Source organism: Phacochoerus africanus, chromosome 3, assembly GCF_016906955.1.
Source record: "Phacochoerus africanus isolate WHEZ1 chromosome 3, ROS_Pafr_v1, whole genome shotgun sequence".
Classification (NCBI taxonomy): Eukaryota; Metazoa; Chordata; class Mammalia; order Artiodactyla; family Suidae; genus Phacochoerus; species Phacochoerus africanus.
Genome location: NC_062546.1, coordinates 174,503,220 through 174,525,166, shown reverse-complemented (window position 1 = coordinate 174,525,166; position 21,947 = coordinate 174,503,220). Strand labels below are relative to the sequence as shown.

Here is a 21,947-nt window from a genome sequence, read left to right as displayed (position 1 = left end):
TCGCTGTTTTGGAGGTCTTTATTAAGAAGGAGTAGAAGAAGATCTTTTAAAAAATCTGGTCTGTCTCCTAAGGAAATTCAACTGGATTTATTTATTTATGTTTGTCTTTTTAGAGCCACACCTTCGGCACATGGAGGTTCCCAGGCTAGGGGTCCAATCAGAGCTGTAGCTGCCAGCCTACACCACAGCCATAGGAATGCGTGATCTGAGCCATGTCTGCAACCTACACCACAGCTCACGGCAACATTGGATCCTTAACCCACTGAGCGAGGCCAGGGATCAAACCTGGGTTCTCAAGGATGCTAGTCAGATTTGTTTCCGCTGAGCCACAATGGGAACACCTCAACTGGATTTATTTTAAAGGAACACATTATGGCCAGACCTTTTAAATAGTCAGATAATGATGGCCAGGTGACACATGCAAGAGCCTGCAGGCTGTGCCACCCCAGAAGAACAATCAGATCACCTGGTTTAGCTGAACTGAAGGAAAAAGCTTCTTGGCAAAAACAGGGGAACACAGGCTGGTTGGACATCAGATTGGAGAGTCAGGTTGTTGTCAAAGGTGAGTCTGGGGTAAGGGGGCTAGATTCCCAGGGTGGGGGGCTCTGGGTTGTGGGGGGGGGGGCTGGCATTAGCAAGAAAAGGGGAGAGAGCTCCTGGATCCTTAACTCCCTGGGACCTTCCTGGGTCTCAGCTTCCTAAACTGTAGTTCAGTGAGGGGAGTGAATTAAGTGTGGCGTTTTCAAAGTTCTTTTTTAGATGTATTTGTTTTTTCCTTGATCAAAATTCTAGCCAGAACCCCAGTGGGTAAATCAGCTCAAAGTGGAGCTCTTCTTGGGTGTGGGATGAAGGGTGACCAGAACCAGGGCAGCGTCCCGCCTTGAAGTCCCTCCCCTCCTGTAAGAACAGCGGGGCTTCCTGGAACAGGGCTTGAAACCTACTGCACTAGGGCTCAGTTCCCTTGCTACTTTAAAATGCCATGGAAAAGAGAAAGAGTAGGAGGATTAGGAGACACCAATTTCATATATACACCCGAGGGCACTTGGTGGAGAAAAGCGGTCTCATTTCCCCCCCCCAAATAATACACTTTATTTACTTTATAATTTGTCCTTTATTCACAGCACAATCCCATCCTGTTCCTATTTCCACAGCACGGTTTTTACTTAATTATTAGTAGCAAAGAAGCTCTTTTTCTGACTTAAAAAGAGAGGGGGTTGTCCCTTTGCCACTTAAGTAGTAAGAAGCCTTGTATTCAAGTATGGTTTCCCCCCTGGCCAGCTGTGTGATCTCGGGTAAGTTAGTAAACAACCCTGATCCTTTGTTGTCTCATCTATAAAAGGAGGGCAGGGGTTCTGAAGGTCCGTTCCAGTTCCAAAATTCAAACGAGGAGGGGAAAAGACCCTATAACTCATGAATTAACCCCAGATTTAAGGGATTCTTTACTCTTCTAGACAATAAGATATTTATGCAAGGTGTTACCTCCTCTTTCACCTTGGTAAACCTAAAACAAAACTCCAGGATTCCTCAGATGGACATTTCTGTCTTGCATTATGGACCGTTCAAATGCCTCTTTCAAGCACGTTAGTTCTACTGATGTGAATTTCTTCACTGAATCTGTGGCTGCATGTTTCTAAATATTAGGGGTACACAGTTCTGTGTGCGAGCATCTCAACAGCAGTGCTGCATGAAAAGGAAGACCCAAGAAGAGTTTCTTCCGATTTCTCACTTAAGTCATCTAGGTCTTGGCTCAGGATTTGAACCAAATTTTGCTCACTAACCCTGGATAAGCTGCTTTTTTAAAAGAGTGATTTCTGTGAGCCGAGGCTGGATTTTGTTTTATTCAAAGCGACTTCAGCCTGTCACAAGACAGTCTCATAAAATCTGTATCTTGGCCTAAGCTGGGAAGAAATGAGCCAATCCATCAGCCCAGGAATGCAGCTGTTTGACCACTTCCTAAGGCAACTGGGAAGGGAGGCAATCTATTCAATTTATGGGGCTGGGTGGCAGTGAGTGATACACTCCTGAAGGCACAGCAAATGAAAATCCCCGTGAACTTTTGCAATGATAAAGCTCAAAATCTGAATAAAAGAACCCTCTGGGAGGGCAGGAAGGAGGGAAGCAGGGAGCTGGAGAGGAAGCCAGCACAGGAGCGTGGAAAAAAGCAGGTGAGGAACGTGGCAAACAAACTCCCTCTTCTAAAACACCGCCGATGAATTCACCCAGGAGGGAGCTGGAGATTGAGTCTGCAAACAGGGCCTTTGGAAAATCTCTTCCCCTCAATCTGGATTCTAAAAAGGAACCTTCATTTAATCATTAAAATGTAAGTTTGATGTGATTATGTCCCCTGACTTCGAATCATGCCACCTGTGGTAACCTCGTTATTTGTCATCTTATATCATAAACAAATGCAATTCCAATAGGGCAGCCAATATAATATCATTAGTTTATATTTATGTCCACTCTTTCCAAGCCCTCATTGCAAATGCAATTTTGATGCCATTGATGAGAGATCTGGGATTACAATTCCTGACCATTTCAACAGACATTTGGGGAAGGAAATAGAAGAAGAATAATTTTAAGGTCTCTCCAAAAGGTAATATAATTTTTTTCATTTATTTTGATTAACTGAAGGCTTCTGTTGAAACGTTCATGGCTCCCCATTGGTTAGGAAATGAAATCCAAACCCCTTGGCCTAGCAATTTGGGCCTTGCATTTGGCCCAAGCTCTGATTTCCAATGTTTTATTTGCAATTATTTGCCTCTACACCATCTAAACTGCAGCTTCTGAGTATTTCTTAAACAAACCCAGTGTCATTTCTCTGCTCCCATTTCCCCTTCCCCTGGAGTGCCTTTTCCAGCTCTAAATCCTATCTATCCTTTCTGTCCGGGGTCCCAGGCCACCACCCCTCCAGCCCCGCCCGAAGACTCCCTCTCCAGGAGTGATCATTCCCAACCTGTGGGGCTGAAGTTCTTCAGCATCTTCTAAGGTGTGAGAGAGGCTTAGCCCTTCTGCTGGACCCGCTGATTCATCTTTGGCCAACCTTATGGGATCAAACCCCAAAGTTGGACTCAGTGAGCCTTGATGAATTCATGAATTAATAACTGACTAGGGGAACATCAGAAGTATCAGTAGGGATCACAAATTCTAAGAAAGCAAGCCTTATCACAAATTGTTCTGCTTATCCAGCTACTTCCCTTTCTTCCCAATCCATGGCTCCTCTTAAACGCAAATGTTTCTTATTGCCGAACTGAGGGTTTTAAGAGAAATTTTCTGGGATAATAACACCCAACCATGGGTCAAGGGAGAGCTAGTATGAACTACGTCTAGCAGGACACAATAACCTCCAGTAATAAGGATGAGGTTCAAAGGATATAACATCTTAATTCTAATAATGGTCAAATTAATGTATCTGTGGGGTTTTCTTGTCCCTGCCCCTGTTCTATCTTCCCACCCTCCCAAAGGCAAGTTCTAGATATTTGTTTTCAGTAGCACCAGGAAGATGCAGACAATTACTTCATCTCTAAACGGCTGGCCAGTAAAGGATTATCTCTTGCTGGGTTTTGATTCACTTCTCTCTACCCATCTCTCCCCAGCTTCCTCCCCCCTGACCCCCAATGTGCCTTTTAGGCACATCTGTTTTATTTTTGCCCTCTATCAAAACAATGATTATTGCCACTTGGTCCAGTCATTTGCAATTCCCTTTATCTTCTTTGCCAAAAGACTGGCCAGAACCCGGATCGCTGGCTGTCACAGGATCTCGAGAGGCGGCGAGCAGGGTATCACTGGCCCGGTGCATTCAGCTGGCCAGCAGCCCCATCCACTGCACACGTTCCCTTTGTTATCCCCGGGCCCCCTCCCTTTTTTTTCCTGGATTAGATCATGACTCTTTTATGAAGACCCAAAGGGAAATGGGATTATTAAGAGGCTTGCTGGGTAAAAGCTATTTTGTCTTTTATGATGACTTTTTTTGAGTTCAGCTGCTGAGGGGGCCTCAACGCCAGCGTGGAAGTTATCACACATTCAGGAAGCCCCTTTCACGCAGTGCCCCCTGCCGAGCACACTTTCAGGGATGCAGGATGGAAGAGGAGGAAAGGAAAGAAAAGGAGAGAGATGAAAAAAACCAGTAGAGGCGAGAACACTGAGAGTAGAATACTAAGGTGAGAAAAAAATGCAAAAAGGAGCTGTAGATCTAAGATGAGACTCCAGCAGAGAAGTGGTCTCTGAAGAACAGTGGGCTGAGCGATAATCTGATGCTTATAAAACTAGACAAAGGTTTAGTGGGGTAAGAGCTGAGAATGAGTATTTACTTACTGAAAAAAAAAAAAAACCTCATAAAAGTAACAGACACTTACCACGAGGGTGTTCCTGTGCTTTCTATCTTTCTATGATCACCAGATACTGTTAACCCCACTGAAACTGTTTGGAAGATTAAATGACTTCCGAATAGGCAGCTGAATACGCACTAAACAGCACTGTACGCAATCTGACGTGGCCCAACCACCCTAGGAAGCAGCGATTGTGATCAAGCACATTTCACAGATAAGGACACTGCGGTACAGAGAAGGCTAGGTTCTGAGGATCACAGAGCTGGATTTTAAACCAGGCAGTCTGGCTCCATCCAATGCTTCGGAAGCTGGGAAGTCCAATGAAGGTCTGCCCCAAACTTTTCAGTGACAAACTTATTTCGTGGCATTTCGGGAAAGACAAATGTTTGGCCTGTTTGAAAACCCCGTTTTTCTCTCCCCGTGCCAGGAATCTGTGTGTGAACAATGAGAGATGTGTTTGAGGCTAGGGTGTGAGTGGGCTGGAAGTATTTAACACCTTCTCCACCCCCAGCACACAGGCTCTGGGATCCCTGTCATCCTGGCCCTCTTTGCTGTGTCCAGGAAACCAGGGTATGTGTTCAGGGGGAGGGTGTGTGTGTGTGTGTGTGTGTGTGTGAGAGAGAGAGAGAGAGAGAAAACAGGAGCCTCAAGTCTTAAAACCATGTGTCACAAGTCGGAAAGTTTTTATTCTTGGCAGCTCCCATTCCTCTCCTGTCTCCTCAATCCTATTCTTCCCCATCCTAAATGCCACGTTGTTATTGTTCTACTGGATTGGGGCAGCATTTTCAGAAATGGGGGATTTATTTTTATAGCACAGCTGGTCTGCCAAAGGTCACATAATTTGGCAATGTTCCCAGTGGTTAAAAATTAATTTCTCCTTATTAATACAACCAAGGTCCCACAGGATCGGAGCTCAGCGTTATCTAAACTTGACAGCTTCCTAAACCTTTAGAAGATGCCTTCTCCTGGAGGGCCAGCAGTGCTACAAGGCCACTGTGTCCTGGAATCCAACCCCACTGAATCCTATTAGGTAATGAGACCATTAAGCCTTTCAGCTATTTCTCATCAAGGCAGATAAACCTTTGAAAAAGGCTGTAGGCTCTCCAGGACAAACTTCCGCAATATCTTCCAGGAATGGGTTAATTAAGAAAAAAAAGTGAATTCCTTACCTGGAAGGAGGAGTACCAAGACTAACTTCTGGGGATCAAACGTAAGTCTACCATGCAAGGAGGGTGTCGCAAAGATTATCCACTGGCAACTAATGTTCAGATGATAAAATACCTCAAATATGTTAATGATACTACAAACTCCTGCCCAGACGTCACTTTTCAAGTTTTTTTTCTCATCAGTGCCAGAAATTAAAAAGGTACTCTGCTTCTGCTCCTTCTTTTAAAAAAGGAAAGTCTCATCTCTATTTCCTAAAGTCTTTCCAAACTGGACCTTCTGGGAATATATTCTGAAAACGCTTCATCAATGAACCTGGCGCTGAATTCTGTCACCTCTTACACTTGAGTCACCCAAGGTCAGCTCATGCTCTTGGCTGTTTAATGAGCAGTTGAGTGAAATGAAAAACACCAGGCAGGGTCCTCAGAAGCATCTAGCAGTCCGTGGTGTCTCTCCCCACTGATCCCTCAGGGGCCTGTCCCCAACTTTACTTGCTTTCATGCCTCATTGCATACAAATTGGTATTGGGACGCCTAGCCTTGTCTACAGCATGAAGATAACTGGCCTTTCCGGTGCAAAATGTGAATGATATAGGCAACAGTAGGAGATGAGAGACATTTGGTGGACAGCAGGAGTCCAGTCTGGATAGCTTGGGGTTCTAGTCACTGCTGCCTTCTAACATTTCATTTTGCCAGTTGGGTGCTCTGTGACTTAATCTGAGGGCTCCACAGCATGACACAGAAGTCCAGACCTGCAGCACTGCCTGGGCATTCACAATGCTGCTAGGCACAACCTGAACAAGAAGGAGCTTGCCCTGGAGCCCTCATGGGGAGCTCTCCTGTTTCCACTGTTTTGCACTCTGTGTTCTGTTGGCAATTGGCACTAGCTTCACTTGGTCCAGCGGCTGCTTATGGGGTAAAGTTGACTGGGTACTCATTGAATGCCGGCACAAGAGCAGTCTCCAGGGCCTAGAGCAGACTGTGCAAAACCCAGAAGTTTATTGTTCTATTTTGCAAATGTTATGCCTGCCCACCTCCATCCCACAATCTGGGAGAGGCAGACTAAAAAAGAACACCCTCTTCAAACTCTGATCAGACCCCTAGACCATCTTTGCTTCTTTTTCAGGTCTGAACCCAGATCTGTCTCCCACAGCCAATTTACAGCTCTTATCTGATCATCCAGTCCAGAACGGAAGGTTGTATTGACTGCGTCTGCCAGTGTCCATGGCAATGGTGTTAAAACCCAGGCACAGATCAAAGCTCTCTAGACAAGGGAGGAAGGGTGGGTTGTTGTTGGTTACAGGGTGTAGGTTCTGTGGCACCAAGCGATGTGTGTCCCGGAGGTGGGGGAAAGTCAGGGCTGGGAGTTGTCACTATCTGAAGAAACCTATTGTCAGAGGGCCTGAATGTTCTCCTGAGCCAAACCCAGTCCCTCGCGGACCACGACTAAGTCCGGCAAAAGGGAGTTTCGTGGCCAGGCGCTGACCGGTAATGTCTAGCGCCAGGGGGCTCTCCTCCGTCTGAAATTCAAAGGAAGGGAGGCGGAGGGAGGCGAGCCGCGAGCACAGAGCGCCGAGCCCCTCCTGTTCCAGAGAAATTCAAGGGAGCCGCAGAAGTGGACACACGGTTGAGCCGGATCGCCTAAGTTTGGCCCGAAAAGCTGATTCCCACCCCCTCGCCCCCCATGGTTCCTGGAGGGGTGACCGGTTCGTTCCACCACCACCCTCCCGGCCAGCCCTTGACGTTAGCTCTGCGGGTGCTCCCCACCCAGCCGCCGGGCGCCAGGGACCAGGTGGGAGAACCGCGGTGCGCTCGCCAGAGGCGAAGGGCTGGGGCAGACGTTTAATCACTGCTCGCCTCGCCTCCATTAACTTCTGTTGATATTAAAAAGAAATCAATCAATGAAAATGAAGCATTGGCCGTGAATATTTCTTTTTCTCAAGTGGAAAGGCAAAGACCGAGGCGGCGGGGGAGGGGAGGCGGAACTCTCCGGCGACTGCAGAGGTTTCTCCCAAGCAAAGAACCGCAGCGGCGACTTAACTTTCTGGCAAAGGGCAGCGTGGAGGAAATGCCGCAAGCTGCTCCCTGGGGGTGTCCTTAGTCCGGAGGAGGAGGGGACAAGGCTAGAGGAGTTGGAGGCGGCCACTTAGCTCAGGCTTGAGCTTCGGTTTTGCTTTCGCTGGGAATATTTTTTGCCTAATAGAATGTTTATGGATCGCTCGGCTCTGTTTGTGCTGCGTAGCCCAAACAAATCGATGCGGCGTTAGAGACGGCGCGGGGTGGGGGTGGGGGTAGGGATGGGGATGGGCTGCGGGGCCACCACGTCCCCACCACGTGGATGCCCGCGCATCGCGTGCTCTTCACCTGTTCGCGCGCACTGGCGGGCGCCCCGCGCGCAGCCACACTAGAGGCGGCGCAAGTTGCGCGCATTCCCGCGGCTCAAGCTGCCTCCTTTCCTCCTTTCCAACCTCCACACGGAATCCCACCCTGGCTTCCCGTCACTCAGCTTAGCCAGCGCTCGGACTCCCAGCTCCGGCAGACCCAGCCTCAGCCGCTCACAGCCGCTCACAGCCGCTCTCCCAGGGCGTCAGGGGGAATGCAGCTCAGAGTGGTGCGCGGGAGGCAGGATGGGGCGCTGCCCGCCGAGCGGCCCGGAGTCCCTAAGCCGGGGAGGGAGGGAGACAGGCTGGCGGCGGCGCTGCTGTCCCGAAAGGCAGCTGGTGTGGCGAGGATTGGGGGTGCCTGGTGAGCAATGCCCACGCGGCCTCCCAGACGCCTGCCAGTGCGAGTGGCCGCGCGCGGTGGCCGCGACGTTATTTGCACAGTTGCTTCCAGGCTTGCACCTTTCGCCCTCCCTCCCCCTACTCCCACTCCTTCTGGGAATGGGTTTCCGTCGCCGCCTCAAGCTGGGCTCGGCCCCCTCCCGGCCGGCGCGCACCCGGTGAGTCAGAGGTCTAGCTGGGCCTCGCCCTTTGCCACCGGCTGCCAGCTCCCCCGGTGCGAGTCAACAGCTCCGACGGAAAAGCTCGAGCGGCCAGCGGCTTGCGATCGCCTTTCCGGGACTGGAGAATATCCCCCAGCTGGCGGGTCCCAGATCCGCTTCCCACCAGTAGGTCCCACCCTGGGTCCGAGGCTGCCTGAGGCCTCGTAGAAGGTGACCTGACCCGCGGTCCGCGCCTCTGGGCTTCTCTAGCAGTGACGCAGCGCGGCCCTGGGCTGGGGTGGGAGGGGGCTCTGCAGAGAGCGCGGGAGGCAGGTGGCAGAGCGGGAGTGGGTCTGAGCGGGTGTCGCGCACACACGTACACACTCCGCGCAGAGCTCAGGGACAGATGTGCGAACATCTGGGGTAGGAGATGGCCCCTGAGTCTTCACGATCCCTCCCGTTCAGCACATCTCACAGAACCTGAAGTTATGTATGTGTGTGTGTGTGCGCGCGCGCGCATGTGTGTGTCTCTGTGTCTGTGTGCCGGTGTGTGAGCCAGTGTGCGCGCGCTCCCGCGCCAGGGCCTACCGGAGTCCGTGCCTGAATACATAATGTACAGTGGGCATTCTGAGCGCGCGCACACACATACACACACACACACACACACACACACACACAGCGGATCACACAAACATACATAATTTATGCAGCTTTCAGGTCTGTGGGAGGTAATTTAATTTCGCTTCAAGCTGGGAACTTAGAATTAAGGCCACAGGGAATGGGGAGCCACAGTAAATCTCCCCAAGTGGGACCTGCGCCCATCTCTTTGATAAGATTTGCAGCTGCCCTGAAGATCAGTTATGGCAGAGAAGAAGGAGCACCCTTGTGGATTTGGATAGCAAGGGCATTCCTGAATCTTCCTTCTCCTCAAATAAACACCTAAGATTCAAGTAGGGTGTGTGCATGTGTTGAGGAGTGAGAACTAGAGTCCCAGGCTCCCACAGGACCCACTCGCTTGGCTGTGATGGAAGAGGGCTGGGGAGGCTGCAAGGGCTTAGTCCTCCCACTGCCCAGGCAGCCTTAGAAGTGCCTCCGGGTAAAAGCACTTCAGGAAGGCTTGTCTTCTCTCTTGCTCTTGTCCCTGGTGCCTCCAGGGATGGCTTTCCCATTTTCCATCACCTGTAGCAGTTTCTGAGTTTTGTCAGAAGCCAGCCACTGCTGTCAGAGGGGAGAGAGGGTGACCCTGGAGAATAGGGTGAGGAAGCAAGATTAAGCCCCACTGGAGTCCCTGGAACCAGAGAGCCCTTCTCTGAGAATGCACCCCTAGCCAGGTTTCCCTCCACAAATTCTGGCCCCAGACTGTTCTGGGCCTTGCAATGCTTATCTCTGCAGTCTGTCCACACACCCTTTTTGGCAGTGGTTGAGAACAAATTCCACTCCAAAGTTTCTAACCACTTCACAAGAGTGAGAGACCTTTGAGAGCCACACTGTTTTATCTAATAATTTTTTTTAAAGAACATATGATTTACTTCCCCAGAAAACACATGGATGCAGGAAAGAGAGCTGGACAGCCAACCACCTCGATTGCCAGCAGCACCCAGCCCCAAGCCCCTAGCTCAGCCGATAGGCAAGTTACTCCATCAGCCTGAGCCCAACGATTCTGAGCTCACCCACACATTCCTCAAAGAATCTACAGCATTGGAAAACCCAAACTAGACTCTTGTACTTCCCAGGCCCTTCAGTTAGCATTGCTCAATGAGTGTAGCTAAGTGGAGAGAATGCAAATGATTTATATTTTGCTGGCTAGGTTGAAGAAACTCATGGGAGATGTGTTCTGCTTCAAGACGGGAAAAAAAATTCCCCAAAACTGTAATGCAAAGGCTTTGTAGTATTTTTAAACCTTTGATTCAGTCCATATGTGACATCTGAACACCGCCAAATTCTGTCTATGTTTCAAAACACACACACACACACACACTCACACTCACACACTCCTAGCAGGAGAGAAAAGTTGAGTTTTAGCCGTGGTGGTGCTGGTGGTGGTGGTGGTGCTGCTGCTGGTGGTGTAGGGAGGGATCTCTCTCTAAATAATTCAGTATCGAGCATCCTCCTTCTATGCTATTGCGTGTGGCCCCCTGCATTAGCAGTTGCTTTTAAAGGTAAAGGCATGCTGAAATAGATTGGGGGAAAAAAAAAAAAAAAAAACCGTTCAGGGGCTTACCTGGTTGGCCTGTCACTTGGAGTCCTGAAAAGTAGAGAGCTAAGAAAATCCAGGTGAGAGGAAACATATCCATGTTGGAGAAGGAGGCTTTCTCCAGAGCTGTTTTGGTAGCTTTCTTGTACAATTAGAAGTCTTTTGTGTTTTTCTCTCTCTTGTGTTCTTCCTTGCAGTGTCCTCTGCAAAGGTTTCTACTGGTCAGTGTTTCCCTCCTGGCTCTTGGCGGCCGGTCTTCACCTTTCTTCTTGCTGGGTCCCCACCTCACCAGGAGGAAGGAGGGTCGCTCCTGAAGTCAGCAAAGAGGGAGCAAGCCAAGAAGAGAGGACGCGTTTCCTCTCCTAAAAACAAAACGCATCTATGTCCTCTCCAGTTCGTCAAAGTATCATTTCCTTTATCCTACAACATCACGAATATTTCCCGTAAGCCAAGGGTAAAACAAGACAAAAATAATAAAAATAAAAGCCAAGACTTGCCTTGGGCATCACACGGCCCCCAGGCAGCTGTGCGATCTCAGAGGCGTAAACTGACACACATCCCCCGGCACCCGGGACCGACACGCGGGCGGAGGCACCGACCGCCGGACGGCCCGAGTGGGAGGCGGCCGCCCAGTTCTTGCCCTCGTTGCGTTCCCCTAGCGGGAGCCTTCCCTAACGGCTACACCCGCTTGGCCAGCCTCACGAGGGGAGTCTGAGGAAGGAAGCTGCGGCGGCGGCGGCGGCTGCTGTTGCTGCTGCTGGTGCGGCGGCGGCGGCGGCGGCTGGGATCGCCTGGGAGTGAGCGAGCCCCTCTCCGAGTTCGCTCGCGCCCGCCCTCACCTCCACCTCGCCCAGCGCCTTGCCGAGTGTCTGCGCGTCTGAGGATGTGCTGGGGGCGGGCTGCGGGCTGGTGCCTCGCTCGCGTTCTCTGCTTCCCCTCCGGCTCCCCCCTGCCTTTTCAGGCCGAGCAGCATGTGGATGTCAGAGCCGCGGCAGAGCTATCCGATTACGCGCCGGCTCAGGGCCCGCCCCTTCTGTGTTCCTGATTAAAGAGGCAGCCGCGGAGACGCGCGGCGCAGAGCCGAGAGCCGCGGCACCCAGCTCGGGCGGGGCGGCGGCGGCGGCTTCCCCCCACCCCCTCCGCGGCCGGATCAAAGTTAAGGCAGCTCCCACCCTGCTGCCCCTCGGCCACCTGGCACCACCCGCCCACCCCGGGCACCACTGTGCCTGGCTGCGCAGGGCCGCCCGTGCGTAAAGCTGCAGAGAAGGAGCGCCCCCGGGTACCTCCAGGGCGCACTGCCCTTGGCGGCTTCGCCCCCGCCCGAGGGAGACTCCGCGGGAAACGGAGGAAATTCTTTTTCTCCCCCGATTCCCTGACTCCGGTGCCACACACGTAGAATCCAACACAGTGCCACGCGCAATGGCGTTGCCAGAGGAGTTGGGTGGCGAACGGTGTTTGGAGTAGGGAGAGAGCCAGGCGGCAGCTCAGCCATGCGTTCGCACAGGCAGCAGTGCGTGGCGGCAACACATACGGTCAGCCCCGGCTGAATAAAACCCCAAACACAACCTGCGTTTTACTACTCGGTGCCTTCCTGGTGTCCCAGACATACTCTTTTCTTTTCTGGGGTAAGATTGAGTTTTCCCTGGGCTCCTAACTTGTAACCATCAAAAGAAGGGGAAAGACTTTCTTCAAAGAAAATTTGCAGGTAATTACATTGGATTCCCCAACCCTCCAGAAAAGTCCAGGCGCACGAAGGCTTCTCAAACTGCTACTGTAGCTACTTCTAATCACATTTTCCCCATGGAAATGTGGTCACCACGCCGAGAGAAAGAAAACAGCATTATGCCAACTATTTTTAAATGGAGGCGTGAAAACTGTTTAGAGGGAGCTGCGAGCTAACAGTTGGGAAAACACTTGTATCATTGTTTCTGAGGATGGCTTTGTGGGTTCCAAACTGTCTTGCTTCACTAGGCACCTATTACTGCATTGTCATAAAGACTCTTACAGGAACAGTCTAAATAACACTCTGCGTATACCTTTTCTGCCACTCGGCAGATTAAGAAAAATAAAGTTTCAGTGACAAGAAACACACACATCTGACTATCCCATTTATTTCTCTGCTTGTACTTGTGGATTCTTCTGGGTGGTTTTCCTCCTTATCTGGACTTGCCATTAGCTTTGTTTATCACTTTTAGTGTTTGAAAAATCTGTAACTCCCACTTAACTGTTATTTACACTGAGATAACCAAAACAAAATTGAATCAGAAGTGATTTGCAAATAGTTGAGCCAAGCCATGGAAGGATTTTACAGTGCCGTGTAAATCCACAGGCTGCCTATCGCACTGTTAATCTTAGATGCCTGGTTTGAAAGGGCATTTAGCAGAGGAAGGGAGAGTATTCAGTGAGCAATGCCATGGTGTGTTAAAGAGTTACTTCAGGTACTTATCGTGGGGATGTGAGGGAGGGAGGAGAGGGAGGGAGGGAGGGAGGGAGGAGGGAGGGAGGAGAGGGGGGAGGGAGGGAGGGACGGGAAGAGGAAGGAAGGAGGAAGAAAAAGCAAGAACAAGCACTGGCGCCACGTTTCTTCAGAGAAGCATAAACAGAAAGAAAGAGGTTTAGCTCGTAAGGCACTTCCTTCCTTACTTCCTTCCTTCTTCCTTCTTCCTTCTTCTTTCTTTCTTTCTTCTTTCTCTCTTCTTTCTTTCTTCTTTCTTCTTTCTTTCTTTCTTTCTTTCCTCTCTCTCTCCCCACCCCCTTTTTTCCTCCTTCCTTCCTGGACTTGAAAGCACATCCACATTGTTAAAAAATTTCTTTTCTACTTTTTTCCTGTTTAAATGTCGTGGCTCAGTGGTTAAGGAACCAGACTGGTACCCATGAGGACACGTGTTGGACCCCTGGCCTTGATCATTGGGTAAAGGATCAGGTGTTGCCGTGAGCTGTGGTGTAGGTCACAGACGTGGCTCAGATCCTGAGTTGCTGTGGCTGTGGCATAGGCCTGTGGCTATAGCTCCGATTGGACCCCTAGTCTGGGACCCTCCATATGCCTTGGGTGTGGATCTAAAAAAGACAGAAACAACAACAGCAACAAAAATGCCATTTGTAAAGAAGGACCTCCTACTCCCCAAATTTTAATGGTATAAAGAGACAGCCTGGATTTTGAGCCTTAATTGAAGAGCTCAGCTTCTATCATTGCCAAGGTACTAACCTAAGGACAAAGAGCATTATCTTCAGTGACAGAGGCTGAATGAGGAGAGTCATTTAGTATCACTTCCCTGCACCACTCGCCAGCCCTGCCAAACCAATCTAGCAATTGCCCAACATGGAAGAATTCTGTTTCTGAGAACATTATAGTTGGAGTTTAGGTGAAGGGAGGAGAGAAAGCAAGTCAACTGAAGCCCTTGGGAAAACCATAAGAATGAAACTCTGGACTTCCGTTCTTGAGGTCTCAGTGTTGAGGGTCCCCGTCAGGCTGTTCTGAGGGTCTTTTGGTCCTGAAGGGAGAGGGTCAATTTCAGTGTTCTGTTCCAGGACCTGATTCCTAGCATTGTGGATTTTAAGTTTTCAGAGGTGTCATTAAGAAGGAGCTAAATTACTTCCTGGCAGTTCTCAGTACAACTGTTGCAAGACTTCCCATCTGTTCTCTTGAGTGAAGTCCTGACTTCCTGCAGTTGGGTGGAAAAGGGGTCCTTGGTTCAGAGCCCCGGGGATTCGCAGTGGCCAGACCACTTTTAATCCTCTAGGGGGCAGCACTCAATAAATAATGGTAACTATCTGCAGTGGCATTTCTGGTGGTGCTTTTCCTTCCAGGAGCTCACACACCTTTAGCAAAGCAGGGAAGATTCAAAGTGAGAGTGGCTCTCCCCCAGCCCCCTCTGAAGAAGAGCCCACGGACCCAGGGAAGACTTAGAATTGCTTTAATCCTGGATTTCCAAGGACTCTTGGGAACTAAACACAAATCCCACCTGTGCCTGATGGAAAATGAATCTTTAGGTAGATTCTCCAGACTGGGACTGGCTCGGACCTGCCAGTTCTTTTTTTTTGTCTAGACTGGAATCTCAGGGGGTTGGCTGCAGTTGGTTTGCTTTGGTTTCAACCAGAGGTGCAGGGGTGAGGAGACTTCCACTGTAGTTTTCATTATTATGTGAGTCCACATCCTTGACCTAGAGAGAAGCCAGCCTACTAAAGGCTAGTAGTATTGACAGAAACAATGAGATTGTCAACAGAAACACCCAACTGACTAGAGAAAACGGGTAAGACAGCTAACTAGTGAAGTCGAGATTCCAGGTGGCATCACTGAGTCACATAGGATGTTTTACATCATTATCCTTAATTGCGAAATAATAGTAGATAATCCCACCCTACATTCCATTCCTTTGACAGGCAGGGATGTGGGGAACATAAAACAGGTTTGCAAAAAATGCTAAGAGAAAGCTGTAACCTAGCCACACCCTTGATGGGTGTTTCCACCTCCGGATGCATCAGAATCACCTCAGGCAAGTGTTGAAAATTCAGATCCCTGGGCACCATCCTCCTGCAGATCAGATTCCTTGGGTCTAAGAATTTGTATTTTTTAATTAAAAAATTAAAATTATAGCTAATTTACAATGTTCCATCAATTTCTACGGTATAGCAAATTGGCCCAACATACATCCTTTTTCTCATATTAAGATTTGTAATTTTTTTTTTTTTTTTGTATTGGAGGTTCCCAGGCTAGGGGTCCAATTGGAGCTGTAGCCACCGGCCTATGCCAGAGCCATAGCCGCAGTCACAGCAACGCAGAATCCGAGCCACATCTACGACCTACCCAATAGCTCACGGCAACACCAGATCCTTAACCCACTGAAGGGGCCAGGAATCAAACCCACGTCCTCATGGATGCTAGTCGGGTTCATTAACCACTGAGCCACGATAGAAACTCCCAAGAATTTGCATTTTTTAATGCACCTTTAGGTGATTCTGATGCCAATGCCCAAAAGGCCAGCGACTGGGAATCTCTGTTCTGAGATATTATATTTACACACAGCCTTTGATATAATAAGTACCTCCACTGAAGGACTCCGGACCCATATTTTGAGAACCTCACCTCATGCATGCAGGATTGCAAAAGCATGTTCAAAGTGCCAGCTGATGGGGTTTATGGAGCTGGATCCAGCCCTTTCACCACCCACCCACTCAACCATTGGTTGTTAACTGGAGGTTTGTCTCAGGTATGTTTTTCCATCTGTGTTCAGCGCATTGTGCTTATTAAATGCTCACAGAAGCATGACTACGCAGGAGGTGTGCACGCAAGTAAGATATGTGGGTCTTGCCTCCTGGGAACACAGGCTCTAAGAGCTCCAGAAATTTCATGCTTTCACAAAAGATGCCACCTGTCACATGGTGCGTCCCCTCATCTGAGCCCTGACATCCACAGGCTCTCACCCTGAAAGGGGGAGATAGGAGACATAATTGCATCTTAATCTGTAATTCGCTACAGTGCCCTAGTTAATGTTTAGCTGCATCTGTCTCAGAGGCAAAGCTTCAGTTAAAATGTAACAGGTCTTCATTTTTTCTTCTCTCTTTTGTTTGAAACTGAAGTCCAGGTTTTTGGTCAAGCGGGTTTTTTTTTTTCCCACTCACTCTTTAAACGATCCACCTTTTTCTTTTACCCAGTACACTGGGACACCGCCTCATAGTTTCTATTTGATTATTTTTGGTGGGTTCCCAGAATCCTCACAGATTTCCATGAAGTATTAAAATCTCCTTCACTCGAAACTGTGTGTGTCTCTCATCTCTTTCTCAGACATAGACACTAGATCATAGGAGGTGAGGCTTATGAATGAAAAAAAGCCAGAAAAGAATGAGTGAAACATGCAAAATGCATTCAAACATCTCTGGAATCCTTAGCAAAGAAAACTGGACAGGTCATATTGCTCCTACTGCTTTATTCAGGTTAAGAGTAAGGCAGCTCTCCCTCCGATACACTCATTGTGATACATTTGAGGCATCAGTGCTTCCTAAAGGACCCTGTTACCCTTTACTTGAAAGCAGCGTTCTCCAGCACCACTTTCTGCAATGAAGGAGGTATCTTCATGTGCTTATTGGGCATCTGAAATATGCCTAGTGTGACTGAATTTTCAATCGTATTTGGTTGTAATAAAAAATTAAATACAATTTAAAATTTAATTCCTAGCCTCTCAAAAAAAAAAAAAAAGATTCCACATAGGTTTAAGGGCTACTGGACATCTTGGACAGCTCTGGTGTACATAATCAAAAGACCAGTGCTTGGCGATTCCCCATAGAAGCCCTAGAAATTCACTCCCTTGTTTGGCTCTGAGGCTACCTCACTCATTCACCCCAAAGGGAACCCAATATCAGCAGAGGCATCGTCTGACAATGTTTGGTGTCTACTTGGTGGGGAAGAGAAGGGCTGGTTTGTATTATTGTCTAGCATCCTGGGCCCCTTCTCTGCTTGCTTGGATGGTTTTTCTGGAGCCCTTGCCAGGACTCAGGGACATTACGATGCTCAATGCTCTTGGCCTCAGCTCCAGCCCTCAGTTAGAGAAGCAGGCTGGGGCAGCAGAAACCTGAGGTCGGGGCAGATGGCTCATAGGTCTCCACTACCCTCAGGTGCCCTTGAAAAGTCTAATAAGCAATTTGGGACGGGTTTCATCACATGTAGAATGAAGAGATTGCTTTGAATGATTTCTACCCCTTTTCAGTTTTGCATTTTGGTTAGGGGTCTTCCCTGACTTCATCCTCATTCATACATTTAAAACTAGCTTTAGTCCCAACTTCGTAGCTGCCCTCCATAATTGAAATTTATAACCATTTATCCCTTAAGAGGATGTAAACACATGGATGGGGCTTAACTGTATATTTCTATTTTCATAATCTTTACATCGAGTACCTTTTCTCGAAGAGTGAGTAATCGCGAGTTTGTGAAACATCTTGGCAGGGCTTTCAGAAGAGATGTTTTTTTGGATTTTTGGACAAAGACTTTTCCTAGCCCATAATATATATATACAGATTCACCTTGACAGTCACAAAGGCCAAGAACTTATTTGTAACTTCACAGCCTTTAATGCGGATGTGATGGGAAATTTTAGGGTTATGATTTGAATTTTTTTTCTCCTTCAGGAAGATCTTATTTTGGGCTGAAGATGCGCATCCTCTCACTAAATTCTGAGACTAAAATTCTTGGAAACGTGCATTTTCCAGCCATATGTGGGCATTACTTTGCCTCCCTTCACATGCATACACACACCCTCCCAACCCCCCGTGCATTTGTAAGGTTTTTCTTTTTGGTTATTGCTGTTTTCAGATTTGTCACCTGCGACTTATGGTGCTTTAATTAGACATTTACATGTCAGGTGATTGTTACATGATGATGGCAATAGCTGCTAATTTGAGCATGAAAGTCATGATGGAAAGGCAAGAGTCAGGGAGCTGACCTTTTACTATTGAGGATACTCCAGGGTGGGTTAATTCACACCCACCACAGTCATTAGTTCCCACTCTCTTCCTTCATATTCACTCCTACGCCGTTTACTAAGCTGCCAATCAACCCTCAGCTTCTGGATGAGATCCCTGATGGGGGTGGGGGCTTGGAATGATGCTTTCTTCAGGGACCTTGCCGAGGCTGTCTCCTTTTCCATCTCCAGACTTGGATTCTATTTATTCTCTAAATTAAAAAAAGAGACTAAGTAGCACCTGTACATTGTTCAAAAAAATTTTAAGCAAAAGGTAGTCAATGAAAACTTAAAATTTCCTCCCATCCTGTCTCCCAGTTCTGCAGTTCACCTCTCCAGTTTTCCTCCCCACTGATACATGTTGGGGCTATTCTTCCAGAGATACTCAAACTATGTTCCAAGTTAAAAGCAAGAACACATTTTATATTCTTTCCCAGCTTCCCTTCTCCAGCCCTTTCCCCCTCCCTGTCTCTCACCCCTAGCCTTTTAGCAGTAATGATCTTGAAAACCATTAGGGGGCAGCTGTGACCAGAAAAGGAAACAACAGGAGCAAATACAGCACTAAAATCCAGCAGGAAGAGATGTGAAAGGAAAGGCATTCAGGAGAGAGAGCCGCAGAAGAGAAAAATGAAAAAGAAAGCAGGAATAAACACAAGCAAAACACGGCAAAATAAAAGGAAATGGAGAAGGAAGTTGTAGTCTTAAAAAGCTAAGGGTAGTTTATGTGTTAAGAGCAGGGAAATTTACAAAGCCTAGCGATTATTTGAATTGGCTCCTTTTTTTTTTTTTTTTTTTTAAACAAACCTGTAGAACCTGTATTGGTGTAATATTAGTGGAAAGTGGGAGGTTATCTTTTTTTCTGAACCGGAAGGCATTTATCATGCTGGACTTTACATTCTCAGACCTGTTACAAACTGAAGGGTTCAGAGCACCCTCTGTCCATTTGGGCTCGTGATGTTGGGAGGAGGGGGTGGGAAGAGACACCCCCCTTCCTTTACAGCCTCAGAATGCTTAACAATGCTTTCAGCCCTCAGCAAGGCAGCAAAATTAGCCTGAACATAAAGGTGCAATTCTATTTCTCGATGCAGCAGAGCTCAGAAATGAGGGACCATGTTTCTTTTGAAGCTGATGCCATCATCAAAGTGCTTTCAGGTGTAGTTCAGGCAAACCTCCCCTGGTTTCAGCAGGTTAACTTCATTAAAGCTCCTGGCTATTGCTTTAATGTTTTGTAGGCTTCCCCCCCCCACCCCCCCCCACCCCCCGTACTTTAGGCAGAAACCAGCCCTCTTGGGAGTTCTGTAACCTGATGTTTTTCATTGTGAATGGAATGCAGGGGCAACATTTATCCTGGGATAATATGAAATGGAAAATTGCTTCTAGAGCACAATAAATACGATCACTTTTCGTTTAGTCTTTTCTCTTTCTAGTCCAAACTTCGCTCCCCAATCTTAAAATAGGCAACAAAAACTTGAGGAAACCGTGGTCTCAGGTCACTGGATAAAACGTGGAGTGCCTGGCATCCTGTATTTATTATTTTCTAAGTCTCATTCAGAAGACCCAATATTCCCAGGCTGTCCCAAACTCTATATCCAATGTCAGTCTTCAAAATCCAGGGAAACTTTTGTCTTAGGATCAAAGGCGTTTGCTCTCAATCACTCCTCACTTATGGTAGCCTGTGGATTTACTGAAGACCCAGGATGGGCAGAGGGCACTTTGGGCTTGGTGAGGTTATTAAGCAAAAGCCTGAGGTGCACTTGCCATGAGGAACCCCTTATCCCCCTGCCAGATGAAGCTGGGTTTTCTCAAGTGGGCACTAGGGTTTTGATGAAGTGGGATAAGTTGCAACATGAATTGTTTAAAAGTGGTCATTGGGCAGAATTTGGGATTTAGTCTGTGGCCTAAAGTCAGATGCTCTCTCCAACCCTCTCTCTTTCATTCTCTTTTTCTTTGACATGGAATCTTGGAGTTTAGCTTCTAACAAGTTTTAAAAGTCAGACTGGAAACTTGGTCAAACAAAACCTCCCTGACCAGAAGCAATTTGCTTCCCTTTAAACAAGTCCCCTAAAGTTAAATTACAAAGCAAGTTTGTCTCTTTGTTAGAATTTGGCTAGGATCTAGGATGTAAAAACACTTCCCATTTGATTTCCCATTTGATTTGATCATAATTTAGAAGAAGGAAATGTAATTTTTGACCTTTCAACACTTTTGGAAGTGTGTTTTCCTGTTGCTATACCCAACTGACAGTATTATCACTGTCCTCATCTTCTCTATCCTGAGCTCCCCTAGCCCCTGGAAAATGGAAAAGTTGCACTTTGGGGGCAAGCTGTGTTCCAGGGCAAGTCAGTCTAATAACATTAATAATTGGGTTAACAATGTAAGATGATAGATGTGTCAGAGGGAACTCAGGGCTCTGAACCCGGTCAGGAGACCTAGTTTCTCATTCTAGCTTTTGCGCTGATGCTGTGTGTGCTTTCACTTCTCAGAGATTCTGTTTCCTCACTCGTAAGAGGCATGTTGTTATTTCGTCTACACTTAATATAAAGCAGAGTCCAATTGAAAGCTTTTGTTGATTCAAAAAATATTTATTGAGCATGTACTATATGCCAGGCCCAGCCTGGGTCGAATAAAGGTGAGCATTCTGATGACTGTTCTCAGGAGTTTAACTTCCTAGTGGGAGAGACGGGTAGCTCCCAAGTCAATACTGAGCAGGGTCATTTCAGATGGTGATAGTGAGTTCTAAGAGGAAAACAAAATAAGATAATGTGATAGGGACCAGTAAACAGCAGACAGGAAATCTGGGTTAGTATTTACATTAACCAAGACTCTATAACAAGCAAGTAACCGAGCTTAGGCTTAATCTCTCATCTTTAAGATAAGGGGTTTTTGCTACACTGGTGTTTTTCAAAGTCGAAGGCTGAGATTCATTAGTGGGCTATGAAATCAACTTAGAAGTTTGTGACTAACATTTTAAAAAAGGCAATAGATTGGAATGAAATGAGTGGATATTGTTTCATGAAACTTGTTTCCATTTACATATATACTTCAAACATACATGAATACACACAAGTGTTCTGGGTCACATGTAAAACATATTTCCTTCCATGGCTTGCAGTAGATTAGCCGATTTCTAAAATATTTTTCGGATCTCAAATTCTGTGATTTTGCTTAATTTTTATGGCAGAGGCCCAATGGGGCGTAGTTCTTTCTTGATGTTACTTATTATTGAATAAATAGTAGCATTGCTCATCAGAGAATCCCATGGTTTAACCCAGTTTCAGGCACATGATTGGTACTGAATAAATACTTCTTGAAGGAGTAGAAACATGAGCTTTATGAATCAGTTCTTAAAAATAAATACAGCAATAGAAATTACCAAATAACTTACCAAAATATCAATGTAATTTATTATATTTTCTAAAATGCCAACCTTACAAACCAAATTCAAAATTATAGTGCCCTTGTGGTGCTAGGAGCTGCCTTTTTTTAGACTTCTCAGAAACTCTGTTACAATAAATAATAATAGTAAAAAAGGTTTAATGTATTCTCCCAACTAGGGCAAACTGCCATATTCCTACTTATAAATGTAATTCAGTAAACCTTTAGGATGTTTAAAGAAAGAAAAGAAATTAGTGGGGAAATTTTTCTATTTTTGTCCCTGGGGATCCAGATAATTCTGCCTTCCTAAAACTAGTCACGTGAGTTTTCATTTACGTCGCCTTTTTCAAAGCAGCAGTAATCTTACTTTAACACAGATTTTTTTTTTCCCCTTAGTTGTGGCTTAAGTAGTAGGCTTCTCAGTCTCAGAATCATTTTTTAAAATTATGCGTTTGATTAGAAATAGATGAGCCAAGTCTTCCATCCTTCCTTGCCTGGAACCCTAGTTGACATCCT

The 21,947-nt window shown here is 47.2% G+C and overlaps 1 protein-coding gene across 1 annotated transcript in view; it reads right to left on the bottom strand.

Moving 5' to 3' along the window:
• NRP2 (neuropilin 2) overlaps positions 1-11,586 on the bottom strand; it is a 119,278-nt gene extending 107,692 nt beyond the window's left edge. Inside the window, 1 exon segment of the mRNA XM_047773305.1 lies at positions 10,633-11,586. Coding sequence (XP_047629261.1) covers positions 10,633-10,705 — 73 coding nt within the window. The 5' untranslated portion in view covers positions 10,706-11,586.
• Between the last annotated feature and the right edge of the window lie 10,361 nt (positions 11,587-21,947).